This window comes from Glossina fuscipes, unplaced genomic scaffold, assembly GCF_014805625.2.
Source record: "Glossina fuscipes isolate IAEA_lab_2018 unplaced genomic scaffold, Yale_Gfus_2 2, whole genome shotgun sequence".
Taxonomy (NCBI): Eukaryota; Metazoa; Arthropoda; class Insecta; order Diptera; family Glossinidae; genus Glossina; species Glossina fuscipes.
The window spans coordinates 5814270-5836348 of record NW_023998416.1 but is presented as its reverse complement, the minus strand read 5'-3'; the positions used below and the strand labels follow the sequence as shown (position 1 = coordinate 5836348).

The window sequence follows — 22079 nt, the reverse complement described above, 5'->3', positions numbered from 1 at the left end:
ATTATCCACAAACTGCAATGTGTATGTAATCATAAAAAATTATGGAATATAGGAACTTCATGTTTTTCGTTTTAATGAGTTTTGTTTCAGGTAAGGCTGAAGACTATAAAATATTTGGCAAAAATTTGCATTTTTTTTGTTCTGCTGAAATTTTTCGTCAGAAGCACAGACAGAGATCCCTTGAGTTCGGCCTCACTGCAAAGCTGCTTCATAAATTCAAAGCTTATTGTACGGCCGATTTAGCTCCATTTGACGAGGGATTCAAAGACCCACTCCGCGCCTATGGTTTTGAATCAATTGAAAATTTAACTCCGAATCAAAAATTCACTTTCTTTGTTGGAAGTCACCAATGGTATCTCATCAACTGCTCAAAATATTTGAATAAGGCTAAGTTAGGAGGCTGCCAGCTTCGCATGGCAGCTGATTAGTTAAGAAAAGCTATCCACTTTTAGTCGCACCTATAGTGAGGGCTCAGTTAATAAATGCGTAGACCACTGGTCGGTGACCGACGAGGATGCGGCCACTCTCTATCTCTTTTTCTTTTTGTTCACTTTCCCCTGACTGTCAGATAATGGGAGGTATCCCGCTTGTGATATCTTATATTAAGAAAAATTACAAGTTATTCGAATAAATCCATGTAATTTCCATAAAGAAATCTTATTATCTTTTATTTACCATATTTTAGTGAAATAAATAAATACATAGCGTTCACGTTCATTTACATATGCTGTACATTTATAAATATTTATTGCTTATCCTTAAGCAATAACATATCCAATGTAAAGCTTGTGATTTATTGAGGAATTTCCATATTTCTCGATGCAAACTAATAAACTGTACTTTTAACGTCGCTTTTTGGTTTTTCTTTACGGTTAGTTAAAATATTTGTATAATGTATACGGTATTCAATAAGTCCCTCGTCGTTTGAGGAGAGTTGCGTACAAAATATTACACGCAATCTGTGGTATTTATGGACAACATGTTACAATAATAAAATTTTGAATATTTTCGATTAAAAAAAAAAAGAAGAAGATTTTGCGAGCGTCATAAAAAGAACAGAAGGTTTAAAAGCCCAAAAAGCTAAAGTGTTGAGGAACGCTTGGGAAATGTACTTTACGTATAGAAAAAAGCGCATATATGTTTATTTAGTTTATTTATTTGTTTTTCTTATGTAAAAAACAATTCTTTTAAAAATTACGTACGCGAATACGAACGATTGTCTTATGAATTTTTCTTCTATTTTTTTAGTATTCTTGCTATGGTCGTTTGGTTTCTAGATATTGCGAAAAATCAGAAAACGCCAAACAACAACAACAACAACAACAGCAGCAGCAACAATAAAAACAACTTGTTGTCTCTGCTCATGTCGCATCCGCTATGTCTGAAGATCAATTTAGTTGAAATTTTTATCTTTAAGATTTCGGTTGTGCGCGTTTTTCAAAAGGAAATTCATTCACCTACGTTTTCTAAACAGATTTTCAAAAAATCAAAAAAATAAAATAAAAAAAAATTTAATTTTAATACAATTTTCAAAAAACATACATAAATATATGTATATGTATATATATATATATATATATATATATTACAAAGTGTATTAGAAATGCATACGATTGCATATAAAATATTTTATACCCTCCGCTCTCGTACGCTCAGTGAGTGGGGTCATAAAGATGTGTGAAGAGATTTATGGTTTTTTACGCACAACTACTTATTATGTATATATATGTGTGTTTGTGTGCATTAAAATATTTAAAACATTTAATTTGAAATATTAAGATTTTTTTTTTAAATATGAAATTACTGGCGAAGCAATGAAACTCAAATAAAAAAAAAAAATAAAAAAAAAAGAAGAAAAGGGGGAAAAAATTGTATTTTTCTCTTATTGCATAATTGCGTATGAATTTATTTATTTATTATTATTATTTTTAATTTAATAAAACAAAATTTAAAATAATTCATTCAATATGAAGAAATTACATTTGGGTAACAAAAATAAAGGCAAACCGTATAAGCAGATTAAAAATAAAAACCGCAGGGTAAGCAAATTTTTAATAAATTGTACGTACATACATATGTATATAAAATCATTAAAATAATACAAAAACAAAAGTTGTTTGATTACTGCTTAGCAGTAAATCTAAAAATTATTGGCCTATCTCTGAATATTGCTGGCCTTTCTGTTTATTTTTATACTCGCACCACTAAGCAGTAAACGTATATTAATATGGTCATTGTATTTGTAACACTTACAAAAAAAAAAAGTAAATCTGAGACTCCGCAAGCACTATACACATTTTTATATTCTTTTGTTACAATTGTGGCAGTTAAGACACAATGTAAGCCTTTCGTTGTAACTGAAGTTTCTTTTTCTAGCTGAAGCTCAAGAAGTTTGATTCTTTTACAAAAATGTTTAAAAAAAAAGTAAGAAAATTCCATTTGATCCTGACCGAATCTTTTATACGCAGCACCATTATCTTAAAAAAGTCTAAACAAAAGGAAAAGAGTAAATATTCATACTCATAAAAAGTGGAAAAAACGTGGAAAGGAAAATTGTTCTCAGGCGTTGTGGGCGTATCCTTTGGCTGGCCTGGATCATTTTCAAATTCCTTTGCACATTTGTAGGCGATTTCGAACGGCAGAATCGTTACTACAAATAACACACAGTTGGGCAGACGGACAGGTGGACAGACGCATAGACAGACCAAGAATTTATATGCTCTATGGGCTATTGCGCTTCTGCTCATTATAAAGAAACCTATAGAGATACTATTCAATTAGGTAGGCGTGGTCAATTTTTCCCCTTGATGTAAAGGTACTAAAGCATCACTTATAGAATATGCTGCAATTTTTGTAGATTTATTTGCTGTAGTTGATGAGTAATGAGCAAAAAAACCAATTTCTTATTCCTTTTGAGAAGCACAGGTGTTCTCAGTTTACGTTGTGCTGTAGATGTGTCCTTCGCCTGATTCGGTCCATTTTTAATATCACCCTGCGTGCAAGAGCTTTCAATGTTTCTGCCAAATTTGAAATCAATAGCTTTGTTTCTGCGACCAGACAGACATTACATACAGGCGCAGGCAGACGGACAGACATGCCTAGATCGCTTCAGAATTTGATACTGATCAAGAATATATAGACTGTGTGGGATTTCTGAAGCTTCCTTCTGGATGTTAAAAAAGTTTTAACAAAATGAATATATCTCTCATGCTTCGATAATGGGTATAAACAATTCTATATATTATTCGTGGGGTATCTGTTAGCCGATTAGTATTTTTCTTGCATCAAATTTTAAGACGGCGCCGTTCTTTAAATTGTTGACTTTTTGGCTTTTCTTCAAGATTTTTCAAAGTTGTACATGTAGACACGCGATTGAAGAGAAACTGTATGAACTTGAAACTTGATTTGTGCCTCGACCCTGTACCTGCTAAAAACTAAAGCTTTCTATTTATTTCGAGGCCTTGGAAGTTGCAAGCTTGGCCAAATGGTAAACAGAAGCTCTTAGAAGTTTTCGCGAAATAATAAAGTTGTTCTTGTTATATGATAGGCATAGCAACGTCACCGCAATCCCTAGCGCTTGATTGATTTTATTATATAAAAAACAACAGAAGATAACTTTTATTCGTTTTAGATTGCACCCCCTTGGATATCTACCACGGTTACTGTTCTAATGGAGCTAGCTTTTTTCAATAAATTATGGCAGTTATACAGTGTATATCATTGCATATGTATATGAAATATAAATATGATATTTCACTGAAAAGGACGGAGCAGATTCGTGAATTAACGATATATGTATTTTTATTTACAATTTATATGGAAAGGATATTTATATTCAATTCCACGAGTTATGATAGTCACCATTGGAAACCAATTTCCATAATCAAAATAATCCTTTGAATCGTTGATTCTAAAAAAAGTTGTGTCATTGTTGTGCTTATGAGTGAAATAATTAACCGAGGGATATATAAATTTCTGAAAACTTTTCGTTATGCATGTCATAAACTGTAATAAATATTTAATGTAATTATTTCGAAAAATTCTTTGTAGTGTTAATAGTAACTCAGATCAACTTTCCCATGGGCCTACAATTAATAAAAAAATAGCGATTTTTATAGAGATAAATCATATAAAATGCAGTCCATAGTAATTATGAAAATGTTTAAATTACCGTAAGTACGTCAGAGTGGTTTAAATTTTATTTTGCCGACAGTTGAAAAATACGCAGACTTTAGATTTCATTTTTCAAACTAATCGATGTAAATAACTAACTAACTAAAAAGACACGTGTAAATTGTGAAGTTATCTAAGATTCATCTCTTAATAAATATGGCCTTCTTGGCCGTGCTGATCTCTGCACGCTTTTATCAAAATTTTCCAATCCACATACGTTGGATGATGGTCCTTAATTCATCGCTGTAGCTGGTACGTTTGTAAAAATTCGTTTCAAAGAAAACTAATTTAACATAATAACATCCGACAAGTAACAAATTAACAATAAAACAACATTACTAACTGAGATAACATATCTTCCCTGGATTAAATAGAGCATAGTCAACCATTTTAGGTGGGTTGATAAGTAATTCTGTGTTATCTTCTCTTTTCTTTTGTTTAACCTTAATGTAATGTTAAACTTATTATGAGCACTCAATGCGAAGACTTGTGTTATTCTGTACTTATGCAATAGGATTCTCAAGCTTAAAAAGCATTTAGGGTTTAAAAAGCGATTACCTTCTTCTCATAAAACATTTTTAGTTGGTTCTTTAATTTCTTCTCTTTGTTTTTGACCCCACTTGCACAACACCCAGCAGGAATGGAAACACTTTCCGTTATACGGATCTGTTTGCAATCGCTTTCTGAATCTATTTATATTTGTCTGTCTGTCTGTCCCTTTTGGTTTTGTGTGCTCAGCCTACAGATCATAATTTTTGAGATATCAAATTTAATTTATCGACATGTCTTCGTCCAATTACGAACGGTATTGAAAATATTTCGGATCGGAGCCTTCCCATGTAACGTCTCATTTTGAAAAATCATTACATGAATACCTGTAGGGTAGTGCCAGACATTAATTGATGGGCCGTGGACAGCTGCAGTGATCTTACTTTTGAAATGCTAAAATTAAGTAACTCATAGTTGACTGTCTAGACTGACATGATTTGATTTACTCTTGTCATCTACTCGCTGCATTTCAAAACTATAAATTGTTTTATTACCAGAAGCCTAACTTGCGCGCAGCGACTTTATTCGAAAAACTATATAACAATACTTCGCCAAAAATTCGTTTTTTGCGAAATAGACAAAATGTGCAATGTGGTGAGTAGTCTTGGATAAAAAAAAATGTTTTTCAAATTTCTCGTTTCAAAGCATATTCTTTTACGTAAATCTCTTCAATAACTTAAGTAAAATTTATTCACTGATAGTTTTCACGAGCGTTTAGCTCTAATTCAATTAAAATACATTTATCAGTTTGCTTGGTTCGTGAAATCGGATACATATTATGACCACTTGAAAGAGCCACTTAAAGGTAGTTTCAAATTACTTTCAATTATGTTAAGCGAATTATGTGGAAGAACTGACTTAATGGGATTAAAATTTCGTTAATAGTAATAACAAGTAATACTACAAGAACAAGTAGTAAAATAATATTTTTCATAATATTGTATTTACGTACATTGTGTTACGTTTCATTTACGTTGTATTTACGTTTCATATTGAAATAGATAAAATAAATTTTGCGGTGCAGACAGTGACGTTCCAAACACTGCTCTAACGTTGGTTGATTTAGTGCTAAAATATATTTTTTATCCTAAGCGCACCTTCTAAAAATGGGGATATATTTATTTTTATAAAAACGTTTGTGCCATCCAAGGGGCAACTTCAAAAAACATATAAAGTGTGTATGTACATTTTTGTTCGGTACTATCTGTCTATCTGTCTGTCTACGATAAATATTCTTTTGGTCGCAAAAACGAAATCATTTCTCGTGAAATAGAGAACGTCTCCAGTTTCCGTGCTTTGCGAACATTTCATATACACTGCAACAGATGTACCACAGAAAATTCCGCATATACTTTAGAAAAATAGAGAAAATCAACCACGCCCCCTTAGTATAATAGAGTATAAAAATTTAGTATTCTCGTACGTATTTTTTATTCTCTTTTAGGATAAAGGTGGTGGCAACCAACAATTCGGTCACTGCTTACTTACTTTTTCTTCTCGGCTTCAGCTTAATTTTTAACAAGTAGCCAAACCACTCGGAGCGTTCGCTTACAATTAGTAAATATTGAAAAACTATTTGTCTTTTACTCAACTGTGTAATAAATTCTAATTTATATTGTGACGTACACTATTCAAGTGTATTACGTTGTCTTTACCTTTACGGCAAAGTGTGACAAAACAAACTCCAGGCTTCAGTTATCCTATGTTACAGATGTAATTTATCGTGCTAGAGAGTGCGATATTGGGCCGCTTTTAGATAAATTATCATATACGTCCACTTAGCTTGTTACGTTTATGGTATCATGGCAACAGTTGAATTTTTTTGAAAAATTTTGCTTTTAGTTTCGATTTATATATTGAATATGCAACGAAATAATAAGAACAATCGCCTGGTGAAACATCCATCCTAAGGCTAATATAGCAATTTCATTAAGTCAATCTTTCTGTTCTTTTCTTATTGAAAGGCTTGACTATGTACGATATGGGATAAACTACAAAAGTACATAGGAGTATAATAGTATAAAACCGTACGAATAATAGTGTGTGTCCTCCCTTCAGACTAAACTAATTGTTGCAACACTGACTGCCAGCTCCATTGATTTTAATCTTCAAATTGATTTACAAACAAATTTTCAATAGACAGAAGCAACACAAAGAAATACACTAAGAAGATTATATGCGGTTATGGTCGAATTTTTCATATCCACCGCTTTTGTTTTAGAAGCAGCAGAAAAAAGGTTCAAAAAACGATATTTCGATATTCTATAATATTGGATGAGAGTGGCCAGTGTTTTTCAGTTTTGTAAATGTATTGAAGAATATTTATGGAAATTTTTATCACTGCATCTGTTGATCAAGGAGCGAAAAATCCAATTTTTTTACTTATGAAAACAAAATTGTTCGTAGTCCAGGCATCCATCGACGAATTTCCAATACCAACCTACATGCAAGAACTTCTAATGTTTACAACAAATTTGAAGCCGTTATTTCAAATCTATAACAAAACCAACACAGGAATACACACAGGCGGTCGGACGGACGGATAGAAAGTTCTTTGGCGACTCAGGACTTGATTTTTACTAGGAGATTCTCTGAAATCTCCTTCTTAATGTTGCAGGTCCTTCGACAAAATGGATACACCCGCACCTTGCGGCGATAGGTACAAAAATTAATTCAATTAAGATAAATCTCTACTTTTGTATATATATGAAAAGTGTTTTGTAATGCTTAATATTTCTTACCAGCGACATAATCTATAGGAGAATTGCTTTATAGCCCTCCCTAACTTCATCTATTCCTAAATTGGTCAACGGGTAGAAAAATAAGAAACGAGTCAGTCTTGTTAACTATAGCATTATAAATTGCTTTAGCTTCATGGAATATATTACAGCTGCATATATCTACAATAGTGTGAGCCCTGTAATAAAATTAGGTCAGCAATATTTGCCAACATAAGCAAATTGTTTCAGCTGAGACACTTCAAATGTTCTGCATATAAATAAATTATGATTCGCTGATGTAGCCAAAAAACAATATAATTCACAAAGCTAGCTATATATTCGCGTCAAGACGATTTTATCATACCCGCTGCTTAAAATGAATATAGGATAAGTTTTTTTAGTTCTCTCAAAAAAATTTACAAAATAATTTTTTGTACAATTTTTTAATTCTTTTATGACAAATTTCATCCGATCGATTCATGGCAGCAACGCAAGACTGAACAAGCCGAATATGGATTAATCGTTTTAGAATACAAGCGCTATTTAGGTTAGCATAAAAATTCTTACCTTTAGCAAACGTAACAAAAAAGTTTATATAATTCGTCATACAATAAACCACACGGATAGGATAGGAATGTGAATGAACAAACCGAATAGGTATTGAAATATTTGTAAGGTCTACGATATAACATCAGATTATTATATTAAAGTGATTAACAACCCTAACAAAGAAATTTTTATACCTTATTTTTGGGTATTAGCTATGAAATTTGAGGTAGAAAAAGATCCACAAACAAAAAACGATGCCAGAAAATTTAAGATTTTAGATGAAAATTTTTTAACTTAAGATCAAGTACAAGAGAAAATATATAAAAATATTTATATCTTACACCTGAGAATGGCATGAAATATAGCACATCGCTCAATAAATCTCCGATCTGACATATGGATTTGACTTCAGGGTCAAATCGGCAGTCATCTGGATGAAAAGCAATCAACGAAAGCCGTCTTAAGCGATCGAAAGAGAAGTCTCACTAAAGCAACTGCAGCTTTAATTAATTAATTAAATTAAGTAAGTTAATTAAGTAAATTAATAGTTGGAATGTCATGGAATTTTGCAACATTTCGTAAAAAGGCTGGTGCATTGCAAAAATTGTATGGGCCTGTCAGAAAACTTGCCATATATATGTCAGATCGGTGACTTATTGAGTGGTATATTATATAAGAGATTATATAAGAGATGATATTAGCACATACTAGCTACTGAGCTTTCGATATTTTATTTACAACCATTCTCTCTCAACTATTCAGAATTCCACTTGTTATGAACATACACACATGAATTAATATTTAAGGACCCTTTGCGAATATTACAAAAAATCATTAATTTTCTATAACAATGCGTACAAAAAAAAAAAAAAAATGCATATCTATATAAAGGAAATATTTGAATCATCAAAACAGTTTTGGCATTTCATTGAACAATCATGCTACACATTTGTTAATACATAAATAACACATGTATGCTATGCATGTCTTATACGTTACATTCAGCCATTCACCCATTTACACATGGTCAAGTAATTTAAATCAAATTTATTATAAAATTTTTATAAATATATTCGCCTATACGTCTATATACGTATGTATTATACGTACATTATAGCGTTGTGGCGGCAACAAAACCATTAACAACAGCGCCAACGTTATCATTCAAGTTCATATTATTAATATTTTCGGTCTCCTCTCCATATTCACCCAAAAAAAAGTTTCCGAAAGAGTAAAAACATATTTTAGAAAATTGAATTTTTTTGAAAATTATATATATATAAATATATTTAGTAGCTCGCAAGAGCAGAGTTGTTAATTTGTTCGTTCCTATAGTGTACTCATGCATTCACGTAATGTAAACAACATCAATTTTGACAATTTGAATGAATTGTTAAATGATTGTTTCCACATTCCTTCTTTCTACACATTTTCTTTTCTCAGCGCGCATGGGCAATAATTAGTATTAAGATTATAGTCCCATGAATGAGGAAATAGTTTTGCTCTGTTTAGAGTATAGGCAGGGGAGACTCGCGTAGTAAAAAGTTCATGAACTCATATAACATTCATTAAAACTATTTATAATAGACATGTATTTATTAAGTTGTAATAATTGTTGAAGATAATCATATGACTAAAATCGATATAATAGATATTTGAAAATGATGAAAAACGCTTTTGATAGCTTAATAATCAGTGAAAGTTTATTATGTTTTGTTTACGTAGAGTAGGCGCGTAAGTAGAAAAAATTTCAATAGCACGTTCAGATGAGAGGTAAGATAAGCAAGGTGACCATATCACGAATATGTAACTGTTCCGACAAATATAAAACATTCATTAATGTACTACTTCTTTATATTCTTCAAGATTTCTGTTCATTTCAGATTCTGTTAATTTATTATCGGGCCTAGTAGGATAACGAAAATTTACGTTAAACTACAAAATCCATTGAGATTTTGAATATTATTAAGAAAAGATTTCAATCATTCTAATATAATAAATTAAAGGCGGATTTTAAAACGTATTCCACCGATTTGTCTATCAATATATAAGCGCATTTGCCAAGCCTCTGCTTTCTTCCTCATTGATTTCTTCCTCCAAGATTTTTCAGGCGTGCTGTAATGGCTGCTATTACTCGTAGACCCTTAAGTACGAAATCTTCCAATCCTCTCCTTAAAGTGCAATTTTGTTAAGATTCTTTAGTAATTTCTTGTTATTTTAAAGAGTATAACGCAGTCTTCCAAAGGTATTGAGATATGTTTTCCCATATTTAATATCCGGTGGACCGAAAAAATGACTTCCCACCAAGATTTTCTATTTCTAATTCACATAAAGTCTTCACAAACTTATATCAATGTATTACATATGTATACGATAGGCTCGTCTACATTTGTAAAGAGATTTTTTTTTTTTTTGCCAATGTAACCAATCACTCAGGAGATGTTCCCTATTCACGTGAAGCGGTGACGGGTCGCAGCAAGCAAGGAAAGAGAAGGAAAGAAAGAAATAGGAAGGTGATGACCGCAATCTAGTGGGTGTGTGCACAATCGGTATTTGTAATACCTCTAACAGCCGAGTGCTCACTGATATTAGAACGCGCGAACACTTACTTGGTAGGCGCGATTCTCTCAGCTAATCATGCGGATTGCTTGTTCATAAGTTTGAATTGCACGGATTTAAAACTTACATTATTAGTTCACTTCCTGGTAGGTTATTAGTGATAGCGAAATATAATTTAAAAAAGTATTTGCTCTTTACTTTATATCTGAGCAGGTAGTAAATCCCTGAGCTTTTTAACTAAGACAGAGATAACGGTTCGTTTAATCGTCTTAAAGGATATTAGTGCAGATTTGCCACTATTTTCTATAGATAGGCTTATCTGTTGGATAAAAAAAAAAAACACCAGAATCGTGTTCGAAAAAACGCCTGCCATGAATATTGTTAACAGACTGAGATTTTCAAGAAAAACATTTTTGGTGAGGATTTTTGAATGTCATTTAAACACCACTCAAATTTCAAATCGATAGTTCAAAGGGTTTCATTCATGTAGCTGTCTAAAGTTGATATGCTTTCACTTACTTCAACATAGAAGCTGGATAACTTCTATAAAGAAATTTAGATAGGAGGTAGATCAATACTAATAAGAAATGCGTTAGAGAGTAGTGCAGTTGTAGTTGTTATGAAGTTTTCTACTATGTTTTATATTGCAAATATCTAAAAATTAAAATCACTTCAAAAATTATTATTGATCTCGGATCAATGCATGGGATATGAATCAAAAACAGTAAAATTTTTATAAGAAAAACTCTCTCGGACTTGTATATAAACCTTTTTTTTTTGATCTGCGGTGTGGTCTATATCAGGAACTTCTTCCTCATCATCCTTGAAGACACCACGACGATTTTTAGCAAATTATTCAACTGAGACTAACCGAACCATAAACCGGATATATTACGTCTTCGCTATTGGAATTCAAATCAAAAACGCATTCGAAAACAATTTTCTAAACTCTTTTGGCCTCATTTGACTAAGTAAGAGAAGAATAATTTTTTTGGGCAAATACGACGTTGTTCATCAACATAGTTTCTTGCAAGAATAATACAATAAGTTTGGTGGATCTTTAAAAATTCGACGACTTTCTTGTAAAACTATTTACATTAACCGCGATTATGTGCTTCAGTTTTTACAATGACCTCACAAGCTAATCCAAATCTTTTGTTCTGAAGCATCCCTATGAGGTTTGTCACTGGGAGCCAGATTTCCAAAAGACCATTTAGACAATAACTTTCTTCTGTCAAATGGTTACATTGCCGTTTGATATTTGTGCAATGTCAGCTCTTGTAACCTCAACTCTTGATCACTAAAAATAATTTTCATGCGTCCATTTCCATTTTTTCCGGTATACCCACGCCTTTCACAAGTTTGAAGTCTTCAACAACATCTTTTTATGGACGATTTCGTTTAAAATCAATAAACCAGGAAGTAAATGCCTATTTTTTATAGGAGACGGTATAAAGAATGCAAACCGGAACTGAATTAACAATGTCCTAATGTAACAAAACTAATTTTCTGATAAAAGATTTTACTTCTCCTTCTTTTGCCATAAGTTAATAAAAATTGATTCTCGTTGCTCTATAAACCCTTACTATGAGAATAGTTATGGGGTGGGATACGATCCAAATTTGAGTTGCATGTCCGAATTTTTTTATAATTAAAATCTCTGTCAAATAAATATTAACAATTAAACCTTTTGGTCACAACAACCCTTTTATGTGATGTGGTACATACTCTTGAACCATGTGTTAAATGCTGTACCTTGCGCAAAATCGGAACTTACTTTTTGAGACAGTCCTTGTTTTGAAAAATAAACCTCTATGGTCCAAATTTGGTCTAGTTAATGTTTATAGTTAACTACTTTGACCATCATAACACACTTAAAAATGAAAACATCATGTTAAATACAGGTTTACTTTGCGTAAGCTTGGTTATGTGGTAGGGAGATTAAAAGATATTTCAAAATTTTTCATATCAACTTAGTATGCCAAAATACTCCTAATGACCGTTTCAAGATAAGACTTTACATGCGAAGTGCTCATAGAAATGTTTGGGTCCAAATTATTTTCAATTGCGTGCGTCACCACAAAAATACAAAGACAGACATCGCAAGGGGAGACAAAGAGATGGATAAGCAAGCGTAAATTGATTCTTCTGCATATATGGGTAAAAGAAGATATAAACATGTCTCAAGTTCTTCTAAGTGTTGCATGTTGCATCCACATACATTAAAAAACCCTATACAACAACCGGTTTAATGTATAAAAAGAAGAAAATGTAAGCCTTTTCTTTTCTTTAAAATGTCAAGCACAACGTGCAACCTGGTCACCGCAGTCGTTATTAGTTACGTTTATTTACGCACTGGAAACATATGGATAACAGAGAAATTGAGAATTAATGATAACAGTGATGAAGAGAAAAAAAAAGAGAGAAAAATCTTTAAAGGAAAACCATTTCAATACACCATAGCTCACAAATACAGAAAAGATGGAAAAATTTCAGTTATAGTACAGAGATAAGTTAGAAAAGTTGAAAAACCGAATAAAATTTTGAAAAAATTCAAACAAAATAAAAACGCGTGAATTAATCTTTTGTTTAAATAAAACTAAATACAAATTCGATTATAATTTATTTTTATAAAAGCAATTAATTAATATAATATTAATAAGAAGCGAAAGATAAATCTATCAGGGAATATATAAATTATATGATGAAGTGAAGATAAAGCAGACTGTAAAGAAATTTAGCTTTCATACATACTTGCGTACATGTATGTAGTTGTGGACGGGGTTTGGTGGAAGTGAGCCAGAGGAGAACAAAAGAATTTACTTTTACACAATGTGTATATTATTGTTTTATATATAAACAAAAAAAGCTGAAATATTTTTAAATATATGAAATGTAAAACAAGTTTTAAGCGAATTTGTGAACATCAAAGAAGAAAAACTAAACCTTTTTTATCAAAAAACGAAAAAGAGTCTGCAAAAAAGTTCTTCTTTTCTCTTTTGTGTTAACATTCGTTTTCCGTATTGTTCCCGTTTTCCTGTGCCGTAATTGTCCTTTTTTGAGGTTAAGTTGATTGTGCTCTGCGATGGGTAATCAGTAGGACAAGACCGTCCAAGTCTTATGTGCCTTAAAAAAATAAGGAAACGATTATTCCGTTCAAGTTTTTGTTACACATTGTTCGAGTGTTATATTTAAGAGATCCACACAAAAACTGAAGTTTCTGTTTAATTTATGCAACAAAGCGTTCATGTTGTCACCGAATTGTTTTACATTTCAAACATTTGTCTCCTTAGACAAGGAAAAAAGTTTTGCCTTGCCTTTGAAAAGAAGAGTAACAAAGCTTTGCTTTTTGATAAAAGACTTGCTTTTACATTATACCAGCCTCAAGCAACTATAAACCACAGTAACACTTTAGGTAGACGTTGTACGTGCTCTAAAATTCAGTTCGTTCACTTGAATGCTTTGTTGCCTAAGTATCATCTTTTTTTCTTTTTTGTTTTTTTTTTTTTTTCTTTTAAATATAGATCTCAAGTGATTAAGGCAGAGCCTTATGTATATATTTAAAAAGAATAAAATTTTATTTTCAACTATTATCGGCGTTAACCGCTAGCGAACTATTTTCGCTGCAGTTCTTAGTGATTCCTTTCTTTTTTTTGTTTTTTTTTGAATTAAACTTTTTTGATCCTGTCGCCAAAAATACCACCAAAATATCTTCATTCGAAGAGGATTATAGGGCTGATCGGCCCATGGTGCAACGTGCATCTTCCACAGATGCACCCGCACCACCCGCCGTATCGGGCAGCGGTCATCGTGAGTCTCGTTTCGGTCTGGGCTATACGTCATATCAAAGTGGATACAATAAACTATTTACACAGGTTGGTTCAGAAAGAAATTTGATAAGAAACATGTACAATAAACGTTAATTCTAGAACCTTTGAAAGCTTTTTAATATAAATCTAAGAAAAATTTGTAAAATTTTTCGAAGATCGATCACAAATTTCGACTATCTCTCTTTTTCGATTTGGATCAATTATATGAGAACAACACAGAAGGCGATAACAATAGAGAAAACACAGAGTTGCTTTCAAGTCCAGTTGTTAAAATCTTTTATATAACTGTTATTAAAAATTTTGTACTCCACTGATGAAAGTTACATAATCTTAAATAGTTTATAATATTTAAGGGCACATTTGATAAGTCTTTTCTTTGCCGCACTTGCATTGTTTCGATAATCTCCTATGAACTTGTAATTCCATTTTTTATTTTATTAACTTTCATCTACAGATCCTTCACAAATATAAACTTTTTAATATTTTTGATTCGCCTGTGCAGGCGAGAAGGCAAAGAATCTCGACTAACAACTCAATTGGCGTGGCTTCAAAACTCAAGCGCTGTCGAGTTCTCAATAAAGCCGTTAAGACTTTATTCTTAGAACTTATTTCACTGGCATAATAATATATGTCATTTTTGCTTTTTCCAAAGTTACGGTATTCACCAATTACGTTTGAAAATAACTTGAACCGTTAGCTTGTTGCGAGCATCAGTAGTTGATAACTAACAAGTCAAAACCGGTGTCTAAAAAACAAATGGAACTCTTGACAAGAAAATAGAGATTACTACCATCTTGAAATCTAGAAATCTAAGTTCGTCTTTGTTTCTTGTGTTCAACCGCCAAGTTGCGCTGCTCGTCCAGAGCTCGTTCGCCAGATCGGATCACCTTTTCGACCACTTCCTATATGACGCTTTTATATAAACAAGATGGTCTGGGTTATACAATGGTGGGTCATGTGTCACTTTGATGGAAATACATTAGACACGAATATCAAACTTGCGAACCGCAAGTCGAATACGGCGGTTGCGATAGCAGATTTGGCCTTAGTGTGCGTATCGAAATTACCACTTTTGAAGCGTTTAAAATATATTACTCAGGTAGTTTTCAACAGAGCGTCCTCGCCATAAGTCTCGTTAAGAAAATGACATGATTCACGTGCTTTTTTTTCAAGTTAAATCAGAAAAGCAAAGCTTGCCGCAAATAATGTTCATTCGGGACAAAACTTTCATTATTTTAAATATATTTGATGACCGGTTATTGTTCAAAGATATCCAAAATAAGAAAAAAAAACACAATTTCAGACACCTGTCCACTTGTACACCTAATACGTTCGGCAAAAGTTATGATGAAACGCTATACATATTTCATAAGGAATCCGAACATATTTCAAATTAGTCAAATCTAAAGGCAACTCTAAATAGTTTTCGGAAAATCCAGTGAGGTTGTTTCCAATTGGCAATAAAAGCCCTAACCAATATCACAAATGCATTGCATATGACAAAATTTAACTATCAAAAAAAATAATTCAGGTATAAACAATCATGCAAGTGATCTGCTTCGCTTATCAATACGAATATGAAGTCTTTCGTATTTCTTTTTGTCTGTTGAATATCACGGAAAATTTTGATATAAAAAGTTAAAAATTAAGAAGAAAAATTGCCTACATTTTGTGTTGAATATTGAGAATTTTATTGCCTACCATTGAGGGCAAAATAAATAACCTTTAAATGAGTTCGTTTCTTACTTTGGAAGAAATAATTGTACGGCTTTCGGTTTTTGAGATATCTCATATTCAAGCCGATCATAATAACCGCCTCGGCTTTTTTAACTTTTATAAAACGATTTGATTTTTAGAAGTATAATGGTAATGGGTTTAAATCTCAAAGCGGTTAAGTTTGCTTTGTTCATAGTTATATACAGTCAGTGCTCAGTTGGTGAAGTGAAAACTGGAAGTTAACTTATACTTTCAATGTTTTTACTGTACATATTGTACAAGGCTTACAAACGATTTTTTACCGTTTCGTGACTTATGGGATGCAAATTTTTTATCTTTTTTGCATAATATATGCTTTGAACCTTCTAGAATATGTGGTTAAATTCATTGCCCGTCACAAATGCTTTCCTTGATATTTCAATCTTTCCCGTAAGAAGTTTACAAAGACTGGCTGAGACAAATGAATCCCTATTAAGAAGTCGCAGACGAATGTCTGTCACGCCCCTCTAACGCACTAACAGATGTCTTTAAAAAGTATTTATATTCATTTAAAAGCATTTATCAGAGCTAATATCCTCAGTATAGGTACACAAAGACGGCGGTCTAGTAGATATGAAATCAAGAGCGATTCAAAAGCTTTCCGTGCTTCAGTTCAAAAATTAAAGGTTTGGAATGAAGTACATATTTTTCATAAGTACGTTTATGAAATTGTAAATTTTCTGCCTTTTTCTCTGTCATTCCTTAAAACATGTAGAGTATAGGAGATTTTGTCTTTGACAGATTTGGGAAAATAAGCACCTTTGAGCATAAAATCCTCGAGGAAAGACATTGTGAAAAAATATTTGAGCTGAAAAGGGAAAGACTTGTGTAACATGTTTTAAAATTTTAACTGCCTCTCAGTCGGAATACATCCGCCATAACTCAAATGATTCGCGTTCATTACATTCGACCTAAAGTGTAACGTTCTAAAAGAAACTAGTAAGAAGTTTTCGATACCTCAATTTTAACATTATTTATTAACAAGAGATTATTCTTTTTGGTTGGAAGTTGAACTTCAATAACTCGGCAATAAATAGTTTTAGACTCCTACGTATTTGTTTCCAAATCAAGTTTACTTTAGCCATACAGCGTGGCCCATAAATCAAAGATGGCTTTGGAGAAGGGTTTTGGCAATTTTGTAATGTTTTTCAAAAGCATTTGTGATACACGGGGATATTAAGCTTATGGGAAAGTATGAAACGCTCAGAAAGATTTGAGTAGACCCACCTTATTCTTTACAGATAGATTCACCATCGGTTTCTGGATCACTTTCTGAATCGACCAAAGCTTATTCGAAAGTTGACCCGTGAACGAACGCTATTGAAAATCGTTCCGATTGGACTTTTTTGGTCACTTTCCAAACAATGCTTTGAAAAGTTATACGAAAAAATATATGGTGGTACGTGGCATTTAAAGGTGGGCCATAGCCCACTATAATGTTTCTACTTGTTAATACTTAAAAATATGCTCAATAACTTCCTCGAAAGTGATTATTATATTTCTCAAAGAAAATTGTCCAAAAATTTAATCTTTATTCTACAGTGGTGTTGTTGGCCTTCAAGAGTTATAAATGTCCTTTTTGTTATTTTTTTGACCACGATTGCAAAACTGATTGAATTCTTAAATTTCATGGTGCCATGTACCAATCAATCCATTAATTAATTGTTGCGCTATTACTTTAGAAAGTAATGGACAAATAATAATAATAAATGGAATAAGAGACTAATAACCGAATTCTGCGCTCTATCCCTTTTTCAACTTGCATCGTAGTTGTTTTGCCCTAAACACCAATTACTGATAATTAATAATGTTTACGATTAATTGGACTTCTCATCGATATACCGTTACCTTATTGTGTAACTAGTTTTGAATAATTTTGTGTTGGAATTAAAAGTAACTGCTTTTAAGTCCAAATTTTTCTCCTGTATTGCGTAATAAACAGTAATACATATAAAAATCACATTTCCCATTCACAGCCTTTTCAGGAATTTAAAGTTAAATGCTCGTTTCCCGATATAAAAATAAAATCCGGTATTAACGTCAACATTCTTTCTAGAAATCCTTATTTAACTGGATTTTATCATCTATTAGTTTACAGCGACCTATACGTTGAAACACCGCTATGCAGACTTAAATACATTTATGTTTGTGTTAAACTAAAACCAGCAGCACACAGTATATGTTGTATAGTGCCAACGACAGAGGAAAAAAAAAGAAAGAGAAGGCATTGTAATAAATTCATTCAACCATATGCGCTTTAACAATTTACATTCGTAGATAGATGATATATGAAAGTGAGAAATAGGATTGGCTACAGGAAAGTATTAATATTTTAATAGAATCAAACTAAAAAAAAAAAAAGTCGGGTAAGCCGCACGTTCGATAGGCATGTGACAAGAAGCAGTACATAAAACTAGAAATTCATACAAAGTTTTGCAGGAGGTTTTGCTGGCATTTCGTTTCATTATCATCAATAATTTGCACGCGGGGAGAGAGAGTTTCAAGGATAATTATAAACGCTTTTATTTGAACTAAGCGCTATAAATAACCGCATTCTTTAACGTGAATGATGAATGAAATTTAATCAAGAGAGAAACGTAAATACAAGAGCCACGAGATGAGTATAAAAAGAAGTTGGCAAATAGTTCAATATAAGTTTAAATGAATAGATTGAATATTATTAAGAATCCTTTCATTTGAAGCAAGTCTTTTATCGTATAGCCTATAAACTGTTAAGACTTAAAATTTATATATTCATCCTACTTTTAGTTACGAATACTGAGAACTGAGAGAACTCCATTCTCTTATTGTCTTTTAACGCAGCTAACATAAGCCTAGCGTTGGGTATGCTCAAGGGATGGGATCGTTTAGTTAAGTTAGTCCTTATTGTATTGCAAGGAAATCCGTATGCTCGGGTTACCTTCTTCGGCGACCCAGATGTTCTTAGAAAGACCATTTGCATAGCTGGAACCGCCGCTGAGAATGAGGCGCGTTTCCTCCTCGCTATTCCTTCGGATATCATTCGCAGTTGTCTGAATTTCCTTATACTTTCCCTGTCTGACTCCACGTGACTAATACTGTGATCTATGTCTGCATTTATCTTCACAATCCTATTTCATTTCGAATTCCAAGCTAGCATGATTCACTGTTAATAATTCTTCCTTAGCTTATCCTGCTAAATTTTAATTACAAATTCACATGACTAGCTCTTAAATTTCTGGACTATTTTTTCACCATTCACTTATTTTTCTGATTACCGAATTCTGTTACATTTTCTAACATCTCTTGCGTAGTATGAATCCGACTTGATCACGGCCCGAAAGAACTTTTTCTTCAATCGTTTTCGAAACCTTCCTCTAGCAGATAAGCGTTTCCGATCGGTCTTTCTAGTCTAGTCAGTCAGATGGCAGTTCCGCCCCACTTGCACTTACTAGCTACTTAATCTAACCCTATATATTCACCTAAATTGACTGAAACCTATGTGTGGAACTAAGGTTAGGAACAATTTTGGTTTTCATAGTATTTTAATAAGATAATGGCAATGCGTTTCATAAAACTTATTATAACGTTTGCGCAGCTAACTCAATTAGCTCTAACGGCATCTCGCTTACTTTAAGTATCGCAAATCGAGGATAATTTTTGCGTATAAAGCAAAAAGATAACTAAAGGGTCAAACAAACATTTGTTATTCCAAAAACAACGAAAAAATTGTTTCGAAATCTCTACGCCTTCCTCATGGACATATCTAGAATGGTTTTCTAACTTCAAAGTAATCATCACCTTGTTTAGTTTATTGCAAAGTACTTTTTATATCTGGACTTATGTCAACAAAATGCCAGAAATTATCACAAGCAAGCACGCAAACAGCCCTCAACTCTTTTACAATTCTCTTAGAAGAAGAGCTTCTTTTTTGTTACTTAAACAATTTCATTTTTCCATATATCAGGTGATCACTTGGTCTTAAACGAAGCATTTTAGCACTTGAATAGAAAACATTTCCACAAACATATACATTTTCAATATCTTTTAGGGTTCTGCCGACTCCAATTACTCACAACCGTCATCCGATCTGTCGCTAGACGAGGAAAAAGAATCGCTTCGGCGAGAAAAAGAACGTGCGGCCTTAAGCCAGTTGGATAAAGCGAGAGTATATTCATCGATATATATATATATTTTTTTTTTTTTTGAATAAAAAACTATACCGTTTTCTTTTTTGTTGCGTTTTTATAGAGTAAACCTGTAGCGTTCGCTGTGCGAACAAACGTTGCCTACGATGGTGCTATCGATGATGATTCGCCCGCCCAGGGCCGTGCCGTTTCATTTGAGATGCGTGAATTTCTACACATCAAAGAGAAATACGACAATAACTGGTGGATTGGTAGACTGGTTAAAGAAGGCTGTGATGTGGGCTTCATACCCAGCCCCGTTAAGCTAGAACATATACGTGTTCAGGTGTTTAATTCGATTTGTTTATATATATATATATACATTTTTTTTTTTTTTAAAGAGAGGAAAGAGACAGATTTTTTATATAAAATAATAAAAATTTTATAATATTTACAGAATCAAACGCGACCCTCAAGACTGTACGGTACAAAAGGTTCATCGAGTGGGAATTTAGGCGGCGGACAAGCAGGTGCGGAGCCATCACGAGGTAGCACACCCCCTAGCACACCTGGTATGACACACATGTTCATGTTAGTTTTTGTTGTTACTTTTTTTGTTTGTTTTACTTTTGTGTTGTAATTTATGTTTTTCTTTCTCGTGTTTAATAATTATAACAAATTATTTTTTACAACATTTAACGCGTTTTTCGGTAAAGAAACCAAAGAGTAAGTGCTATCTGTGTAAATTAAACGCAGAATTTTTTTCCTTCCTTCTAGGAGGAGGTTAATTTTTCTTTAAAAACAAGTATTAATTTTAATTTATTTCTTGCAATTACTTTATATGTTCGTTCTTCTTTTACGTTTCTTTGTGGGGAAATAGTCTAAGAAATGTGTAAGAAAACCTAATTTAGTCTAAATTGTTCTTTGAAACGATAGTTAATAAGTTATACGGGTAGTTTTCGGTTTTAGTAGCCAGCAAAGTTATTTTCGATTTTCGTATATTAGCTTCTAGACAAAAGAAGTTTACAAACTTTCCTTCAAATTTTTATTAAAGTATTTTCCTCATGCGTGCGAATGAAGAGAAATAGCATTCAACCATATCCTACTCATAAGTCTGTATAGATAAATCCTTTATATTTAAAAGAGAGGGGAAGAATAATTTCCGCCTTTTTCTTGTCGCCGGTCTACCAAATTTACATAGTCATTCTTATGCAGAAATTTATCTTTCCTGAACAATTTGGCTAAGAGTTATTAATATGCAAGAAGGCTGTGTATTCTTAATTCTCTTCTAAGATAGCCATCAAGTCGGGTATACATTAATAGCAGCATTACGGACGTGTCAACTATGCCGATATAATGCCGGCATGGTCTTCACGATACCCTCTTGTATTTCCAGGATGTACATCCGCATTAAATTTGAGATCGTTAGCCACTTTGATCGGCAGTTGAACTCTGAAAATCTACTTTCAAACTACTGCTAGCGGAAGGAAACCTGAAGGAATCACGTCCGACTATGTTCTGTTCAGCTCCAAGAACATATTTTCGCAGACTCTAGACTATTTAAATGTACACTTCTTGGTACCTACGACGTAAATTCCAAAGTGGTATTAGCCTCAAACCATCCGTGTTAGATTAGAATTTATATAAATCGGACTAAATGTTCTTTCTTTTGTCTTTTATGTTCTAACTTTATTTTTTAAAACATAGATAAAGCATTAAACGGAGAAACACGTATGCTTGAATAGCATAAGAGTACAATGGTTTGGGTCAAGGTTTTTTGTCATTTCTATATAAGCAGACAGAGTATTACCATCTTCTTTATTTTTAATATAGAGCGG

General features: G+C 32.6%; 1 protein-coding gene across 16 annotated transcripts in view; it reads left to right on the top strand.

Annotated features, from left to right (window-relative positions):
* The first annotated feature begins 1904 nt into the window (after nucleotides 1-1904).
* LOC119633650 (voltage-dependent L-type calcium channel subunit beta-2) overlaps nucleotides 1905-22079 on the top strand; it is a 30570-nt gene continuing 10395 nt past the window's right edge. For 2 of the 16 annotated variants that reach the window (XM_038027301.1, XM_038027304.1), the window contains exons 1-4: nucleotides 1905-2039; nucleotides 20166-20282; nucleotides 20366-20587; nucleotides 20699-20789. In XM_038027301.1, the coding sequence (XP_037883229.1) occupies nucleotides 1968-2039; nucleotides 20166-20282; nucleotides 20366-20587; nucleotides 20699-20789 (502 nt within the window). In that variant the 5' untranslated portion in view covers nucleotides 1905-1967. Of the gene's footprint in view, nucleotides 2040-14119; nucleotides 14426-20165; nucleotides 20283-20365; nucleotides 20588-20698; nucleotides 20814-22079 lie in introns of those variants that run through there. The other 14 variants (XM_038027298.1, XM_038027297.1, XM_038027300.1 and 11 more) reach the window with 13 other exon arrangements.